We start from the raw sequence: 19,590 nt of genomic DNA, 5'->3' as shown, positions 1-19,590 counted from the left end.
ATTACCCCTTTTCCTATCACTACATGCCCTTGTAAAACATCTGTTTTCATCTCTCTTACAAGCTCCCTCTAAGTATTGAAAGAACACAGTAAAGTCTCCCTTCAGCCTTCTCCATGCTAAATGTCCTTAGATAGTTCTTTGTATATATCATATCCTATATATACAAAATTATTGTATATTTACAGGTATACACAAATGGAGAGGCATACCAATTCTGGCTATAAAAAGATTTTTTTTTATTTCCTTGACTTAAGAGCATAGACATTTCTAACTTTATTGAGTTAAAAGTCCTAAGTTGATAATTTAGGACCATTCATTTAGTTCGATATTTACAATGTCATTACATGTAACTGAGTATTTAACTGAATGAGAAAGTATAATTAAAGAACAAGGATCATCTCTTAAATGGTTTGGGATTTTTTTAAATGGAGAAAGAAAAATAAATTATGTATGTTTTGTTTCAACAATAAAAGATCCCTTTCTGCACAGAACCAGATGATATCTTCAGATAAGAGGCCCCTCACGAAGACAACTGTGTTATACTAAGGGCAGCTGATAGTAAGATGGGGCAATATAAAGCATTAGATTTAGTGAAAGTGTTGTTGGTGATGGGTTTGTTGGATTTTTTTAGGGGAAAAATAAAAGAAATCTCACATTGTTTTCTAGTACAAACATTAAAAGAAATTAGAGAGTTTTGTTTCATTTAGATGACATGTTAAGAGGTCAAACTAATTTTTCAGGAATAACTATGAATTTCCATGGAAGAAGCAACTTGAGTTGAAGATACTGGTTGTTGGAGTAGTCATGTGAGATGTATGAGATACTACATGGAACCAGCTACACTTCAGGGTAGGCTCAACTGAAGCCACTTTCCTATACTGAGTAGACTAAAACACCTAAAAATCATTTTGGAATGTGGGAAGTGATATAAGACTGCTCACCACAAAATTCTTGTCAAGAAACATAAAATATTGCTCTGAGGGAGAGTTTCTTTTTTGTGATAGCAGGCTAATAATTATTTTTCTTATAAGTATGTTCCACTTGTCAGTTACCTGTATCATAGAAGTCAAAGAATTAAGGGAGGTTCTGCACTGATTTCTTCAATATATCAATAAATTAGATTTATTCAGTGAATATCTTTGAATTTGCCAGCAGCTTTGGATACCACTGATTATAAAACCTGGCTTTCTTTTTTATTCATGTCCTTATTTTGGAAATAGCCTTGAAATTAGTGCTGTAGTGCTGATATCATAACTAAGAGCGAGAGAGCTCCTGCTTTACCAGAGCTTTGACTGGGGACTTCCTAAGATTAATTTACAGAATTAGTTAAAACTTTGTTTAATTTAGTGCTTCCACAGAAGCTTGAAATTGTAGTCTCATTTATCCTTTGTCACTATTTCCATCTAATTATGAAATGCAGGCCAGTTTTCTGCCTATGTGGGCCGTTATTTGTGATTGTTGTCTGACTCTGTCTTGGAAACGCCAGGAGGTATAGCCTGGGGGCTGTTTGTGGGTGATGAATTTTCTGAAAATGTTTTCAGATGTGCCACAGCCTCACACAAGTCTTTTCCTTGTGGAAACACAAAAGATAGAAGAGAAGAAGCCTGGAAACACTTCTGGGTCTGTCATTTAGGATACAGATTGAGAATCTACCCCTGTGCACGTATTTCACAGCAAATAGTAGCTGAAGTGCTCATCCCAGGCAAAAATATAGTTCTAGAGCTTAATTTTCAGATATTTTTATCTCTGTTGACCCTATTTCTTTCCTCTGATAAGCTTTAATGCTGATGCATTTTCTATAGGAGAAAGACAAAACTCTAATAGACAGCTTCCAATAGGTGACAGTTACTAGGGTACAAAGTATTAAGTAGATGCTAGAATATTAGACGCATTCATGAATGGAATAAATATTCTATCAAGATGCATGAGATGGGAATTGCTGCATTACTTACACTGGATAACTCATTCGTGGGTTTTGTATCTCAAATGATTGTCAGTAAAATCTTCATGACAATATGATGTTTTTGTCTTAACTTGCATAGTTTGAAGACAAACAATTTTAGAATTAATGCACAAATTTTATACTTTTTATTGAATCAATTTCTTTCATTTCTTTTCTCGTACACTTGATATTTTAGGTACTATGAGTCTGGGTAGATAGGAAATTACCATGGCTATAAGGAAATAGTCTTATTGCCTTGAAATACCAGGGATCACACATTTCCAGTTATGTAAAGTTTCCCATAGTGGCCTGAAGAGTCAAAATACTGGTCCTTAAACCTATTAGCTGCTAGAATTCAACACTGTTCATTTTATACTTTTCATCAAAAAACTTTTAGTCACAGTTTTACAAGAGGAAAGAGGAGAGGAAACTGTTTACAAGATTAGGCTAAAGTTACCCAGAGGATATTGCTTTGAACAGTGATGAATAACAGACAGAAATGAATTAGTTAACAGAGCTCAGATGCAGCAGTCAAAAGTATACAGTAGATCTACCTTTTCACACAAAAATGCAAAATTATATCTCACACAAAATGTTTTCTGATAAGTAAATTTAAAGATATGCAACAATGTGAAAAATATTTACACATTATTTTTTTAACCCCTTATCAGTAGTTGTATATGTATAAACATTGAGATTAAATTTAATAAGCATTAAACCATTGTTAAATAAAGATGTGAGACTGAAATAATGAATGTTTATAGTGAATGTTTATAATATGTATGTTTTCTTATGATGAGATATTGTTTATTGTGAACCTTATCTTGCTGACGTAATGTGGGCTGTTTTTCCCTTACGAAATTATGGAACAACAGTGGTGTTAAAAGATATGTCTAAATATGATACCTGAATTGACCATGAAGCTGATTTGCAGGGACATGTTCTTTTCAAAAGTAGCTGCTCTTTATGAAGTGAAATTGCCTTAAAAAAAGAAAAAAAAGACAATAAAAAAGCATTATAAAAACATTTTCAAATATTTAGGGTGGTAAATATGAAGAAGGGAAATCTTACAGAAGGAAGTTAAGAACTTGGCAGCATACATGGAGAGTTTGCTTAAAATTCAAGATTTATTCTTTTTTGTTACCACTAGCAGCATAATTCTCCTGTAAAACACTGCAAGTTAAAACTGTTTCAAATATTTTAAAACTCTTATAAATCACAGAATGAACATCATTGGCAATATGTGGTTTGTAGATAGTCAAACATCGATACATGCATGTGGCTATTATCAAAGATATTGTTAAGGTGCACATTTTAGTTTACTGCAAAAGTCAGTATTAATATACAGTCAGGCTTAACTTCCTCATAAATTATAATAGTAAAGTCATTATAAAACACATCTTGCATTATGTTGTGTTTTCCAAATGTCATATTGTGTTATTAAAAATACTTGAATGCAAAAGTACTGTCTTTTTGTCAGTTCTGAATACCGTGTTTACTGAATTGAGTTGGTAAATAGTCATAGAAATAAAGTGTAGGTCAATACTTACTTTGAGAGATGATGACGCTCAACTATAATTAGCATGAACATTGTATGTATTGTTACATATGCTCACAACAATGGAAAAAAATCGTTGTTTGGAGGTCTAGTCTAGAACTGTTTTGGGTTTCTTTCTTTGGTTTGTTGGAGATGTTTTAAATGGCAGTCACAATACATTGAATCAGAGGTTTAAAAAAATACTTCTAGAAATTGTTGAAAATTTCTGATATTAATTTCCTCTGAAGTAAATGTGATCTGAAGAATTGTCGTCTGGTCAGATTGCCCAGTAGTCAGCGTCTTTCTGAAGAAGGTTTTTACATGTTGGACTCTGCAATACTAAATTAAGAAGACATTAAAAAGGTGTAAAAATAACATTCAATGCTAATGTATATTCTTCAAATAGCTGAAGGGGCTTCTTTTTGTGTCTTTCCATAAATTATTTTAATTTGGGGAGTAGATCTTTCTTTTTTTCAAGCCTCACAAACAGGTAAACCTCTTGCCTTATGTAGAAACTTCATATTAAAGTTAGCCGTAGAGGTATGATTATTTCTCCATAGTTATCTGACTTTTTGACAGTGCTTCAGAGTTCACTCCTGCAGTGCACTGCAGAGCACTGAAGTGACTTACTATTTGCTTATTTACTCAACACCTCATGAGCCAGGAGATGTAACAATACTTTCAATTTTTTTGTGAATTTCAGTTGAGCCACATTTTTCTTCTCTTAGATCAGCTCGCTTGAATGATAACGACATTCATCTTGTTAACATGGTGTAATTTAAATATACTGTAGCACTGTATAAAACTGTGTTCCATTCAGCAGAATCTCTGTTGCCCCCTTTTTCAGATGACGGTTGCTGCTGGTACGAGCATTGAGAATAACATTCAAAGGACCATATCCTGCCCTAATGTATGTTCAAAATATCTTGGATTTTTGTGTAATTTAAATGCAAAGCCTTCTAATGTAATTTTCATCTTTTGTTACCCACAGAAGCTTGTGCATCTCAAGATTACTTCATATTATATGTTTCAGGGTCAATGAATATTGTACTACAAGTGAGGTCTCACTCCATCAAAATTACTGACTTACTGTCATTCTTTTCTGATGCAGCTAAATAAAGAAAATTTTAATATATTCACAGTTCCTTCTGCATTTACCTTGCTTCCCACACAGCAAAATGCTCCTGTCAGTTGAAATCAGTAGAACAGCAATAAGCAAACTGAGGAAAGCAATAAGAGGCTATATTTATTCTACTGAACCTAATTCTAAATTGGATTTTCATGTAAAGATGTGTAACACTAAATTTGGAAGGAAGGTAATTTCATTTTTCTTGCTTAAACAAATATATCTCATGACTTAGAAGAAGGGAGGAATTCTATTGCTCAGGAAAGGCAGACTAAGAAATCTATCTTGTTAACGAATGAAGCAAATTATTCACTTGTAGTATAATAGGTCATTTATCTTGTTTTAGTAAAAGTATTCAGATAATGCAAAGTTCTTGGGCCAAAATTGAATTCTTATACATTAATTGGAAAACATTAATGAGAATTTGGGATGTACCACTGTGGAAAGACTGTGGCTCTGCATTATATAGAAGTTATTTTTCTATCATGTAATGTGTTTGCTAATTTATTTTTCAGCTAAAGATTATCATGTTTATAGGGGAATAGGTAGGAGGAATTCTGGATAAGCATTTCCATCGCCTTAAGTTCTTTTAAGGTAGAACAAATAAGCAAAGTACAAGCACAATATAGACAAAATAACTAATAGCAAAGAGAAAAAATAGTGTGAATTGATATTGGCAAGAAATTTGTCCTCCCTATCTGGAAAAAAAAAAAAAAAAATCAACATCTTAAAACAATCTTTTTCTCTGGAAAGTTTGTGCTTTTAAGGGAACAGAGAAATTCTTCACACTACAGTCCTAGAAGATAATGCATCTATCTGAATCATTATTGAATTTCTGAATACATTTCTTGAATGGACCAATATTATAAATTCCTTTCTATCATTTGTACTGTTTGATTCCACTTTCAGACTTCCTTCTATGCAGAGGAAAAAAGTTTGCTCAGTATGTAACATACGATTAATCTCCCATCTCATCTGGGTTTTCAATATGACTTTAACTTCTCCAAGGCAATTTTAATATTTCAGTCTGCATATAGTACCATTTTGAATGGAAGATAGTAATAGCTAATAACATGACAGAGTTGACAAGCATGGTGAAACACAGAATTTCAAATTTAGATTTAGAAGTCCATATCGTTACCTTAACTGCCATTGAACAAAAATGTTCTTACTCTTGCCTTTTGAGATCACAGGAGCTGTCATTATGAACTACAGTTCTTAATTATCCCGGGTTTAGTTTTGTTTTTTCTCTTTGTACTTATGTGAAGTATTTTTGTTCTCCAAAAAGAAATATATCAACCTCTACAAGAAAGGGGATAAAATTTAAAATCCATAAAATGCTCTTCTAACTCCATCTCCTGATTTTTATGTCAAAAGTTTAATGTTGAATTTAATATTGTTGCCTCTACTCTAGAGACAGTAGAGGGTAGATGCATTCTTACCTGTTGGTTTTCTGAAGGTATCAGTCTTTCTCTGTTGACTAAAAAGAGGACCTAAAAGGCTGTCTTGGCTTAATTGCCCTCCTAATAGATGGTTAAAATTAAGTAATACAAACCCTGTTTTCACAATTTGAGATAACGTTTAGGACAAGAATTGCTTTACCTGACTGTAGCCTCCTAAAAGCCTGGTGTTCAATTAAGCCATGATGTAGCCACTTTCAATGAAGAAAACAAGATATACCTTTTGAGAGACTGTCCTCTCAAGATAGATTGTCACTGAGGGGTCTTCCTCTCTTAACTTAAGCTGTAGGTTAGGCCAATAGCTAGCCTAGTAGACATTAAAGATCATTCCAAAGCTGAAACTTAGAAAAAAAAATAAGTTCCTGTGTGGATAACAGTGAAAAATCTTGCAAATCAGTTGAAAGACTAGACTTTACTAGGTCCTTCTGATATCTCTCCATGAATTATAAAGCATTCTTAAAAAAGCTAGATTTCACTTTCAGTGTAAATTCATTAAAATAAAAACTTTCATGTTGAAAACTACTGTTGATTTCCTCTGGGAAATAGTTCAGTCACAAGGGGTGTGAAACATACTCTTGCCATTATTATTTACTTATACCCAAAGTCATTCTCAGGTAGTCATGAGGCCTAATTTTAGATTCTCACTTTATAAATAGGTGCAAACAACCAAATTCTTAACTCTGAAGACTCTTAACAAGGAGATACTGTATTTTTTGTTGCGTACTTCCAAATAATTCTCAGTGAAAGTCTATGTTATGATTTTAATGATTTTTAATACTTAAATTCCTTAAATTTATTTTTATTATACCTGATTTTTACATATATAATTAATAATGACCAAAAGTCCTATTAGATACAGAAGACTCCTGTTCAGAGACAGAATATAATCCCTACCAACATCTACATGCCATCCAATGCACAAAGCAAAAGTGAAGAGTGCAAATCTGCACTCACCCTTTCACCCAGCATTTGCAGGGAGGATAGTAGGGGAAGGCGGTTCTGCTTTACAAGTACTTCTGTTAGTACAAAATCTTCCTAGGGCACAGTAACAATTGCAAAAGCAGATTGAGCTTCAATTTAGAGAAATACTGTAACTGAAAGATCATCCAAAACTTGGTGAATAATTGCAAAGGGGTTTATTCACGCCTAATTCCTCTGGTTCCCTGATAATTGGAAACTGTTTATGTAGCCATTCATTACTGAATAAAACCCAGCTCCTTAGACTTTTTCACACATACACTTTTATGTCATGACTGATTGTTGTTATGCTAATTAGAGAAAAAATTGCTAATGAAAATAACAATGTACTTTGCAATATACAAGAAAAAAAAAATTATTTTATTCCATTGAATTCCAAACCCACAATTACCTGTGTGAACCATAGTTTAAATAACTGGCATTAAGGCTCTCAAATATACAGCTGAAACTGTTTCAACTTTTCAATTACTGGACTACATTGTTCTGAAATGTTTTCTGGTTTCTTGTAATTACTGTGAATTCTACAACTTTTTATTTCTGCCTCTAGTAAAAGTAATAGCTGTGGAGGATGCTCTCAGAAGCATAAAATTATCAGTCAGTGTATATTGCACTGGTTCAGCAATTTAATTACATGGCATTAATTATACAGCTGTAATTAATTATAAACCTCAGTTATTTAGTAAAAAAAAAAAAAAAAAAAAAAGCAAAATTCATTTGATTTGGCTTTCTGGCTCTTTATATCAGACCTAAAATCTGTTTCTAGAAGTACTTATCTAGAAGCAGTGACAGAGATGGTAAAACTGTACAGAAAACTTAGATCATTCATGAGAGATATATACGAAAATATTTCAAAATTCTCTATTAATTCTGAGTCACACCTCTTAATGTTATTGATAACAGTTGTAAGAAGATTTATAAATATAAAGAGTGTACAGTATATCTTTTTGTTTAATAGAAGTACACTGCAAAGCTTGCAATAAACCTGAAGCTCAAGAAGAAACTGCAACATATTTGAAATTGATCACTCAGATATGATGATTTTCAGGTTACAATTTTGTTACCAATTTATCACAAATTAAAAAAAAACAAATTTGTGTGCTGTTGCTCTGTGAAGTTTACACCTCCACAGACTTCATTAACGTTTACCTTTATTCCCACGTAAACTTTCCTTTTTCTACTTCTTATTCTTATGAATTGTTTACATGAGAGAAGCTAAGTGAAGAAACTGCTATTATACACAACACTAATATACTATTGTAGTATATTCCTTTCTCTTACATACTGTTTAATGGCATAATAAGAGGTACTTAACTGCTGGGTTTGCTGTCTTTCATACAAGATATACCAAATCTTGACTCTCTCTCTCTCTCTGTGTGTGTGTGTGTATATATATATGTATCATCTTTATACATTAGTTTTTAAACAACTGCAGTTGTTGCATACATTGAAAAAAAAAGTTTCTTGATAAGAAGTAATATCTGTAGATGTACTCTTAAAGTATGCATGTATTCTAGCACACCTGAATGGACATTGCTGATGGATATAAAGTCATTTAGACAGAACAGTTGATCATACTTTGATACCTCAATGCCATTACTTCATGAGTGGAAACAGTGCAAGCTAGTGGTCAGAACAAAGACAGGACACTTAGTATGCAGATCCAGTTGCTGGGTTTGCATGATCTTGAGCTTCTGCAAAATGGCAGTATTAATACTCCCCTTTTTGCAGCTCTTTAAGGTCCAAAGTAAAAATGTAAATAACAAAATATGAAGACAGGCTGAGAGAGTTGGGCTTGTTCACCCCAGAGAAGGGGAGACGTTAGAGCAGCCTTCCAGTACCTAATGGGGCTGACAAGAAAGCTGGAGAGGGACTTTTTTATAAGGGCATGTAGTGACAGGACAAGGGGAAATTGCTTTAAACTGAAAGAGGGGAGATTTATATTAGACATTAGGAAGAAATTCTTTACTGTGAGGGTGGTGAGAGACTGGAACAGGTTGCCCAGAGGTGTTGTGGCTGTCACATCCCTGGCAGTATTCAAGGCCAGGTTGGACAGGGCTTTGAGCAACCATCCCATGGCATGGTGTTGGAACTAGATGAGCTTTAAGGTCCCTTCTTGTAACTATATATACATACAAATATATTACATTTTGAGTGATGAAATATATTTTTTTTTGTAATTGTTTCCCCAGCCAACAGTTCTGCTTTATTAAATTGCTAATACTTGGCATCTAGGAAGAAACAAATATGCCCCAAGAAAGAAAATGAATTATTTTAAAGGTTAATTATGTTAAAGGTTTAATTATTACTTAAGCACTTGTTTCATTCTTACAGCCTATTGAAGTTAGAAATAGTTGAAAAGCATACACATACTGGATGTGACAGATCATAGGAAAAAGCTTACACCAAATACTATGTTTCGAATATCCTCAGTGCCTCAAGAAAGTCATTGGACTGGAAATGCGTAAACACTTTATACAATAATGGTTGAATATAATACTACAGCAAGGATTAAACTTGGTTTCAATTTCCCAAAGGGAATTACAGGGGAAAAAAATAATATATACTATGAGAACTCTAAACTGTGTATTAAATATAGTATATTTTTTTTCTTTACCTGAGGAGCCATGATGACAGACCACTAAAAGAAATTTGGAGATGATGTTGTTCTGATTGTATAAAGGAACTTTATTTGGCCTGAACAAAAGTATTTGCCCAAGATGAGGAGCTACTACAAAAACCTATTTCATCTTACAGAAATTCAATTAATGGAAAAAGCTTTTGAGTCTGAATCATCCATATGTTGTTGTTCCTAAGAAGTTTGCCAGTGCAGTAGAGACTTCTGGAAACATTTTGCAGCCCCTCAGAGCACTAGTTGTATTCAGCTGCTTTGCAAATCTGTATCCACCATGTGGTCCCATGGTCTGTCCTTTTAGTAGAGTGCCAGCATAAACTAATACTCATCACATGTACCTATATAATAACATCAGTTTCTAAAGAAGTGAAGAAATCTGCGAGAGCTATTGAATTGCTACTGTTGAATTTTCAGAATATCAGAACTCTCTGGCCAGGTTCTTTTAGCTAGTACGTACAAGAAAGATTTACTGTTTAATACCACATTTACTTGTTTGAAGATATTTGACATTACCTGGGATTTTGGTTTAGAAAAGTGATACAGTGAGATATTCTGAAATTGCAACAAAAGCACAATGTGACAGTTGTGCTCTACAGTGAACTCACATAGTGAACATAATTCCTGTTACTGCTCTCTATATGCTAATTGTCATGGCACTGGGCATTCCTGGGAATGTTGCTGGGAAGGAATACATAGGGTGAAGCCAGCTCAAAACTGTTGCTCTCTTCAAAGTCAAATTTGCTGTTTGCTCAATATTTATACTCTCTGCTGGTCTGAGCAGCAAATACAGCTCTCCCGTGCTGGTCTATCTGGCTCAGGAAGATAATGCTTTCTGTTGATTATTTTAGAGTAGGCCATTTACATAACCAGTTGACCCACTCAACTGGTACAGGTGTTGAGATAAGTTCAGATGCTTTTATAACAGCTATGCCCACTGCAGACATTATTTTCTGAGCTTCATGAGCACGTCATCCTTGTCTGTCTTCTCTGAGTTTTATTTTGTTATAGGGGTTTATTGATCCATGACACAGAATCAGCAGTATTGCAAATTACAGCAAATGCTCTTGGAAGAACAAAAAGAATATGTTAAGCAGTTTGTACATGCATCTCCCTCTTTCCTTAAGGAATCCAAATGATCACATCTTGTGGTTTAAGCCCAGACAGTAATTCAGTACCACTTAGCAGTTTGCTCACCCCCACCTTCCTCTCCTGGAGGGATGGGGAGGAGAATCAAAAGAATGTAGCTCCAAGGGGTTGAGATAAGAACAGTAACTAAGGTATAACACAAACCACTACTGCTACCACCAATGATAATAATTACAGGGGAATAACAAAGGAAGAGAATACAACTGCTTACCACCCAACGACCAATACCCAGCCCAACCCCAGCAGTGATCTAGCCCCTCTGGCTAACTGTCCCCAGTTTATATATTGGGCATGACATGGGCATCTTTGGTTAGGTTGGGTCAGGTGTCCTGTCTCTGCTTCCTCTCATCTTCCCCTCCTCCCTGGCAGAGCATGAGACTCACAAAGTCCTTGGTTGGAGTAAACATTATGGAGCAACAACTAAAAACATCATTGTTATCAGCGTTGTTCCCAGGCTGAAAGTCAAAACCACAGCACTGCACCAGCTACTAAGGAGAAAAATGGCTGCTACTGCTGAACCCAGGACACCACATTCAGATAAGAAAGCTGAAGGTTGTCAAGTTCACTTTTTCAGTCGATTCTTACAGATTACACAGGTCCTAATACAGAAATTTCATCAATAAACAGAAATACGATAGTACACATAGGAAAGGTGAAAAAGGTGTCAGTCATATGAATAATTCTTTTTGTTACATTGTTAGTTCTCTGATAGCAAAACAAAGATTTTTTTTAAATGTTTTATAAAGATATCTATGAAATACTATCCAGTCACTACAGAGAAGGCCTTTTGAGAATAATTTAAAAATACTTAAACTTTTCATTTGCATTTAAAAATTGACATACATAGAAGTTCTTATGCAAACTGTTGTTTGAAGGTCTAGTAGAGACTGCGTGCATGTCCATACCATTTTACATAAGCTACTTAATAACAGACAAATAAAATCTCAACATAATTTGTGGAAAAAGAGCAAATCAAATTGATTAGGCTTCCTGAGGCAAAACAGGAGGTACAACTTTATGCAAAGTTAAGCATGATCAGAAAGGAAGGGTATTTTCAAATTTACCTATTTCAGCAGATAGGGGCTTGTATGTCTGTGAGGGTAGCTTTTACTATCCCCTTTACTTTTGGAAAGTGGACTCATTCTATTCTCATATTGCATTTTTTGTTGTTAAGAAAGTCTTTTGATATTATTGCAATACAATTGCTTGGGGATTTGGTTGGGTTTGCTGGTTTTTGGTTGTTTTGTTTTTTTTTTTAATTTGGTTTTGTTTCCAAAAACTTCTAAAAGTGGGTAATGAACACTGAAATGCTGTAACTGCATTTTAATTCATTTAGTCTTCTTGGTTTTAGCCACTTAGTGCAGTTGAAAAATAACTCAAAAATTTAAAGAAGGAACTTTCCTTTTCTAGATATCAATTTACTTTCTCCCACGTTATAACACATTGCTTTCTTAGTATATAGGCACTTATATTTCACTTTAAATAAAAATATTGTATTAACTTCCACTATAGCTCAGTGGCTTATTCGTAAAGTTGGTAATAAAATTCTGAACAATAGAGACTGGAAAAGGAAATCATAGAATAGTTAGGGTTGGAAAGGACCTTAAGATCATCTAGTTCCAACCCCGTGCCATGGGCAGGAGCATCTCACACTAAACCACGTCACCCAAGGCTTCGTCCAACCTGGCCTTGAACACCACCAGGAATGGAGCATTCACAGCCTCCCTGGGCAACCCATTCCAGTGCCTCACCACCCTAACAGGAAAGAACTTCTTCCTTATATCCAATCTAAACTTCCCCTGTTTAAGTTTGAACCCATTACCCCTTGTCCTATCACTACAATCCCTAATGAAGAGTCCTTCCCCAGCACCCTTTTATAGGCCCCCTTCAGATACTGGAAGGCTGCTATGAGGTCTCCACGCAGCCTTCTCTTCTCCAGGCTGAACAGCCCCAACTTTCTCAGCCTGTCTTCATACGGGAGGTGCTCCAGTCCCCTGATCATCCTCGTGGCCCTCCTCTGGACTTGTTCCAACAGTTCCATGTCCTTTTTATGTTGAGGACGCCAGAACTGCACACAATACTCCAGGTGAGGTCTCACAAGAGCAGAGTAGAGGGGCAGGATCACCTCTTTTGACCTTCTGGTCACGCTCCTTTTGATGCAGCCCAGGATACGGTTGGCTTTCTGGGCTGCAAGCACACACACTGCCGGCTCATGCTCATTTTCTCATTGACCAATGCCCCGAAGTCCTTCTCCACAGGGCTGCTCTGAATCTCTTCTCTGCCCAACCTGTGGCTGTGCCTGGGATTGCTCCGACCCAGGTGTAGAGTATTGAAAACCAATTGATTCAAAATGGATGAGAAAGAAAAGAGGTGCCTCCAGGTGTCACCTTCAGTTCTGTATTCCTGCATTCCAGTAGTGCTAAAATAGATGTCTGCCTACATAAGTATCTTTTTGACTTTTAGTAAATTTGCATGTGATGGTTATATACTAAATATAGTGCAGGCAGCTAGCATTTTGGCTAATCTGACAAAGTCAGATTTTCAGTTCATCAAGCAGGTCAAGACACAGACAAGGTGCTCTGCCCAGGTATACTGAAGCATGACCTTTCCAGACTGTTAGGTAGTTTAGCACCCAGACAGGGGTTTTGCCTGCTGTGTTGCCACAGGCAGTTTACAAACTGTGAGATAGCTATGGTTCCTGTGTGTAGGCTGGAGGTGAGCTGAGTTGCAGACTGCATGGCCACACCTGGGACAGACAGCTAGGATGTAGACTTCAGCACCTAACATGGATCTCTGGAGTTATCTTCTGCTTTATTTCTGATGCTGGGATTCTGTCATTTTTTACCTCCTCCTTGTCACAGCTTTTGTTATCAATACATATTCAGAAGTGCTAAACTAGATGTCTGCCTGAAACAGATATATTTAAGATTTTCTGTGAACTAGTAAGTGATGGTTATATACCAGTTATATTCCAGGCAATTACCTTTTTGTGATGACAGAGATTTCATGGTTTTATACTGAGACAACTGCATGTCTCTAAATCAAAGTTTATAAACTGTAGTATTGTACTGTTACTGTACTTATTTGCTATGTTCACTATACTTAACTAAGTCCCGCTGCTTATATTACAAGTAGAAAAGCACATACATTCCCTAGGGAACAGGCAGCCAGTGAGGTGTCATTTTCTGCAAGACTTACGTTCTTTCTGTTTGGAAAAGTCTTGCTTTTATGGCCAGGAAGTTAATTTTCATGTATGAGTGGCATAATGCAATGCTGTGGCCTTAATTCGGCATCTACTTTTTTCCATATTAGAAATACCCAATTCCATTTCTCTTGACTGAAATATTTCTCTACAATTATGACAAATTTTCCCCTTTTACTAAGGAATTAAAAGGTAAATGTTTAAGACAAATGGCTCACTATGGAATTTTGTTGGTAATATATGCAAAAAAGCAGCTGTTCAGTTTTACCAACTTTAAACTAGTACAAGATATTCTCTTCGGAAAAGGCTATCATCTACTAGGTTTTGTTTTTCACTGAATTTTGGTATCCTCTTAATTGAAGTAATCACTTTTCTCAGCTTTCTCACATGATCATTTTGGGGTTTTATAGATAGGCCAAATAGTTGATGTGTGAAGGGAGGTTCCTTTATTTATTTTGTTTACTTTTGTTTTCTGTTTTATTGAAGAGATACTTCCAGATAATCATTTTCAAATTTATCTCCTTTTGCCCAGTTGCCCATCAAAGAAAGTATTAGTCACATTCAGAAATCTGACAGAATAAGCTGTTTGAGCAAATTAATCACTATTAGCAATTACTGATTTAATTACACAATTATCAGTTCGTCAGGGCAAGCAGGGAGTTTTACATAGGCCTGCCATCATGTGTACTTTGATGATACTTAAACCTAACAGTCTTAACCTTATTTGAGAGTGCTGGCACCTAGAGTCCTGTTTTGGCATCATGATCCTATCCACTGCTACTGGGCTGGGAAACGTATCAAAGTCATCCTGGCTCGAGGTGGAGGAAGGAGTGCCTGGGTAACACCTGCCCAAAAGCTGATGGGCTCTAACTGTGGCTTTAGGCTCAGCTACAGTAAAAATTTTCATCTCAAGTTAATATGCTTTTCAATTTTAAGTTAGCTTGAAAGAATTGATGGGTTTGCTCTAGGGACTTTTTAGAAGCTAAATACTAAATATTTTCCACTGTTGTGATTGAGTTTGATTCCTTTGCATCCACAGGCTTCAGGAAGGAGAGTACCAGGGCAAAAGAGTGTAGCTGTAAAGTTTCAAAATGTTCTGAACTGCTATGGGACCCTAAGCTTCAGTGCATGTCCGGTTTGGGAAGATTTGTGAGGCTACAGTACTAATGCACTTCATGCAGCTAGAAACTAGGAGCATGTTCTGAAACAAGTGTTCTGCTTCCATTGTATTTCTGGTGTTTGCCTTTCTGTGGATGTTTACTTGTCATTTTTATAATGGTCTTGTTTCTGGAAACATATTGTAAGTAAATATACCCAGGGAAAAATACATGTTCAACATGCACTTTTTACACATGTTAGCTAGTTTGGTTTGGATTGTATTATTTTTAACTTCTGAACATTGGGGCACATCTTGGAGAAACACAAATCATAAGCCAAATATTATACAAAAAAAACCACAAGAAGTTTGTGAATTACTTCTTTGTAGTCAATCTAACAGATTCGTATCTGTGGGTAGGTGAATGAGTCTGTATGCATTCTATTTCACAGGGGAGGTACAATGTAAACATGGTTTATTTAGGTTACAAATGCACCAGGATTTCTGAGAATCAATATTACTAAAATAATGTTTTCTATTTCTCTTGATGTTAGCTTTTGTGAAGGCTGAGTGCTAAAGAAGGGCTAAATAATAGTCTGAATCTAGTAAGGTTTAAAACTATCTAGTGAGAATATTTAATAGTCCCTATGGGTATGTTTGTGAGTGTGAATGTATTTCACTAAAATGGTACCTTAGAAAGGTAATTTTTATTTCCTCTCCCCTTCATATGACTCTTTCAGATCTTGCAGTGATACCTGCAATCCTAAACTGAACTTTCCTGAATAGAAGAGCTCAAAGCTGTCACATATATTCTGTCCTGAACATTATCATCTGTGTTTATTTAGTTATCTGGAAACACAAGGTAGTAAAGGGGGAAGACATATGATTGAATTGATAGTAATATAGTAGGATAATGAACTTCAAACTGAAATAGTTACTCTGCAGCACCTCAAAGGCAACTGGGATTGTTTGAAGTGTAACTTTCACTCAGAGCACGAGATCAGAATTTAGTTTTCAAAGTGATGGTCACACTTCAAACAAGCCCAACTGCTTCTGAAGTCCTTGTGTGAAGATTAGGTAGCAAAGCTTTCTGTGACACACACTTGTAGTAATTATTTTAAACATCACTTAAAAAAAAACCCAAACCAACCAAACAAAAAAACCCAACAGTCCCTGTGTTTGCCCATTTCTGACTTGTCCTTTTTATGAAGGAACATGGATAGTATCATAAGTATGCTATTTCAAATTCTGAAAGGGGAAAAAATACACTTTTAATGTGGAAGGAAGAATGTGTTCTGAATAGCAGAGTTGTTGACCTATTATTAATAACTGAATGACTGATCATGAATAAAATTTACAAAGATACAATGCTGAGGAAGAAGAGAAGGAGACAAGTGGCAGAATAGTTTGTGTTCCCCAAAATGAGAGAGAAGGAAAGGTCACGCTGTATTTTGTCAAGTTTGCCTGGAAAAAAAAACAAGATGCGATGCAGAAAACTAAGTTGAAGCTAGAGAGGTAAAGAGTTTGAAAAGTGAGTCAGGCATGTTTAAATTCAACCAGACTTGTAAACTGGAATTGGCACCAAAATAAGCTGTGCATTCCTTACCAAAATTATAAGACAAGGCCTGTTCTGTTTACTGCTAAGTGTGTGTTACTTCATGCAGTGACCCTTCATATATCCTCTCTGTCAGGATTTATTTTAGGTTATTTCTCAGGGCTATGTACTGCCCTCAATCTGCCATGTAATGAGAGTTGTATGTATGCATGTATGTGCTGAAGCCATTGTATAGTCTGTAAAGCGCTTCAGCAATTTGCATATTGTCCAGGGCAACTCAATGGCCTTCCTTCAGCTGTAACAGTTAGTTTTTCTTCCTAGTAGCTGGTACAGTGCTGTGTTTTGGCTTTAGCCTGAGAACAACGCTGGTAACACACCAGTGTTTTAGTTGTTAAGTAATGCTCACTCTGATCAAGGGCTTTTCAATCTCATGCTCTGCCAGGGAGGAGGGCACCGGAAGCCGGGAGGAAGCAGAGACAGAACACCTGACCCAGACTAGCCAAAGGGGTATTCCATACCACAGCACGTTATATCCAGTATATAAACTGGGGGGAGATACTTGGAAGGGACTGATCACTGCTCATATTGGGCTGGTAATCAGCGGGTGGTGAGCAATTGTATTGTGCATCACTTGTGTTTTCTGAGCTTTCATTTCTTCTCTTATTGTTTCCTATGATCATTATTATTTCTATTATCACTATATTTTACTTTATTTTAGTTATTAAGCTGTTCTTATCTCAACCTATGTGGTTTACATTCTTTTGATTCTCCTCCCCATCTGTTCCAGAGGTGGGGAAGGGAAGGGGTGAGTGAACAGCTGCATGGTGCTGAGTTACTAGCTGGGTCTAAACAATGACCCTCCATTTATAACTTTGTGTTTATTTTAATCCTGAAAAAAAATAAGAAAAAAGGAGGATAAATATAAGATAAAACTCTGTGCTGGCAGGGGGAGGTTGTAGTCTTGTAATTCAGTACAGCAGTTTAGTCTCTGCTTAGGCTACTGCTCTGTGACCATTTATAGAATCATAGAATAGTTAGTGTTGGAAAGGACTTTAAGATCATCTAGTTCCAACCACCCTGCCATGGGCAGGGACACCTCACACTAAACCATGTCACCCAAGGCTTCGTCCAACTTGGCCTTTAGCACCACCAGGGATGGAGCATTCACAACTTCCCTGGGCAGCCCATTCCAGTGCCTTACCGCCTTTACAGTGAAGAACTTCTTCCTTATATCCAATGTTATATCCAATTTCACATATTTAATATTTAAATATCTGGGAAAACATGCTTCTGACAAATTAAAATAAAATCAATCAAATTTTCCATAAAATTAATTTATAAATTAGTCATAGTTTGACATTTTAGACCATATTTTGCTCTTTGTCTCCAGTGACAGATGACAAATTTCTAACTGTGGAGTTGTAAATTGTCATCAGTTTTGATGCATTACAATATTTAATCAATCAAGATATACTCATATATATACTTTATGTTAAAGAATGTCACTTGAAAATAATAATACAGTCTGCAACATAACTATATCTGCAAATTATTTATGAACTTTTAGAAGTGAATACAAGTATCTATTAAACAAAGGCATTGATTATTAAATAAGAAACAAATAAAGTTGATGGTCCAATTTCCCTTATTATATAGCTGATTCTCTTCCATACCTCAGTAGTATGATTTGAATAAAAAAGTCACTATAGCCCCAACTAACACTTTCACTTCTGAGAAGTGTGCTGCCATAGTGTCTTACATGACTAATACTTCTACAAAATACAGTATGTGTAGTAGAACATTCTGAAAGATGACTAATTAAAACACATTGTAAGCCAGTCTGCGGTTTCATCCTACACTATCTATAACATTATGAGCTGTTTAAACCTCACCCCTCTGAATTACAAATTCAGCTTTCTTGTATTTACAGATGTTTATATGAATGATGTTTTAGCCCATCCCATTTCAGTAATAATCTGACAGCGGTTTAATTTGGTTATATACTCCGTGTGCCTCAGTGTTCCCGTCAGTCGGGAGCAAAGCACTGAAGGCCCAATTGATATTTTCAAAGTAACAGGGTATGCTGTCCTTCATTGTGATATCTATTCCAAATTGATCTTGCTAACCTGAACTGCAAATCAAGAGACTTTCTAATTTTCCATTTGCTTTTTATTTGGGAAAAAAAAACAAAACCAAAACAACAACCCAATTTCAATTTAATTATTTTCATTCTTGTTCATGAATATGGGAGAATGAGTCTAGTTTAGTAAATTGGATTTGCTACATTGTAATAATAAAATACTTAATAGTAGGCTATATTTTTATAATCTTCTTCTATAAGATCTATAATCTTTTCATGTATGGAGGCTGTCAAGTCCTTTGAAGCCTCAAGTTTTATAGCTTGATACTAAGGATGACTAGATTTTTAGCATCTATTGCCTTGTGCTTGGGATTTTTTTTTTTTTTTTGCTTTTATGAGTGCACATCTGTTGTCATAACCTGAAGAGTTTCCCAGAACACAGGAAATTTTACGGAAAAAAGTAAAAACCTGTTGTCTATTTTATCATGTCTTTTTCCCTTTGTCCTTCTATTTTGATTGTAAATGTTAAATGTGGCTTTGTTATAACAGGCCAATACCCACTGGATGGACATTATTCTTCAGAAAGAATAAATCTGAGTGATCAGTATGCTGCAGATAATACAGAGTACCAAATCTAAATTATTTAAAAATACAGGAGTAGGACAACATTATTAAAGCAGCAGACTCTGTAGTTTATTCAGCAGTTTTTTAATTAAAGACAAATTGACTGGGAAAAAAAAAACAGAAATGTCTACTGGGTATTTTTTTAGCTGGAGTCATGTAAAATTTAAGTTTTTACATGACAATTTTGCAGGTTTATTTGGGGAAATAATGAA

General features: G+C 35.5%; 1 protein-coding gene across 8 annotated transcripts in view; it reads left to right on the top strand.

Moving 5' to 3' along the window:
* Nucleotides 1–19,590, top strand: part of PPFIA2 (PTPRF interacting protein alpha 2) — a 315,167-nt gene that overhangs the window by 167,915 nt on the left and 127,662 nt on the right. For 6 of the 8 annotated variants that reach the window (XR_009963872.1, XR_009963874.1, XR_009963871.1 and 3 more), the window contains one exon: nucleotides 4,327–4,389. The exons of the other annotated variants lie outside the window; for them this stretch is intronic. Coding sequence is in view for 2 of the 6 variants with exons in the window: in XM_062613845.1 (XP_062469829.1) it covers nucleotides 4,327–4,389 (63 nt within the window). In the remaining 4 variants the exon portion in view is untranslated. The remainder of the gene's footprint in view (nucleotides 1–4,326; nucleotides 4,390–19,590) is intronic. 8 annotated transcript variants of the gene reach the window in all.

This window comes from Pezoporus occidentalis, unplaced genomic scaffold, assembly GCF_034315485.1.
Source record: "Pezoporus occidentalis ecotype Australia unplaced genomic scaffold, CSIRO_AGI_Poc_V1 ctg17, whole genome shotgun sequence".
Taxonomy (NCBI): domain Eukaryota; kingdom Metazoa; phylum Chordata; class Aves; order Psittaciformes; family Psittacidae; genus Pezoporus; species Pezoporus occidentalis.
The sequence above is the reverse complement of the archived record's forward strand: the minus strand, read 5'-3'. Positions and strand labels throughout refer to the sequence as shown.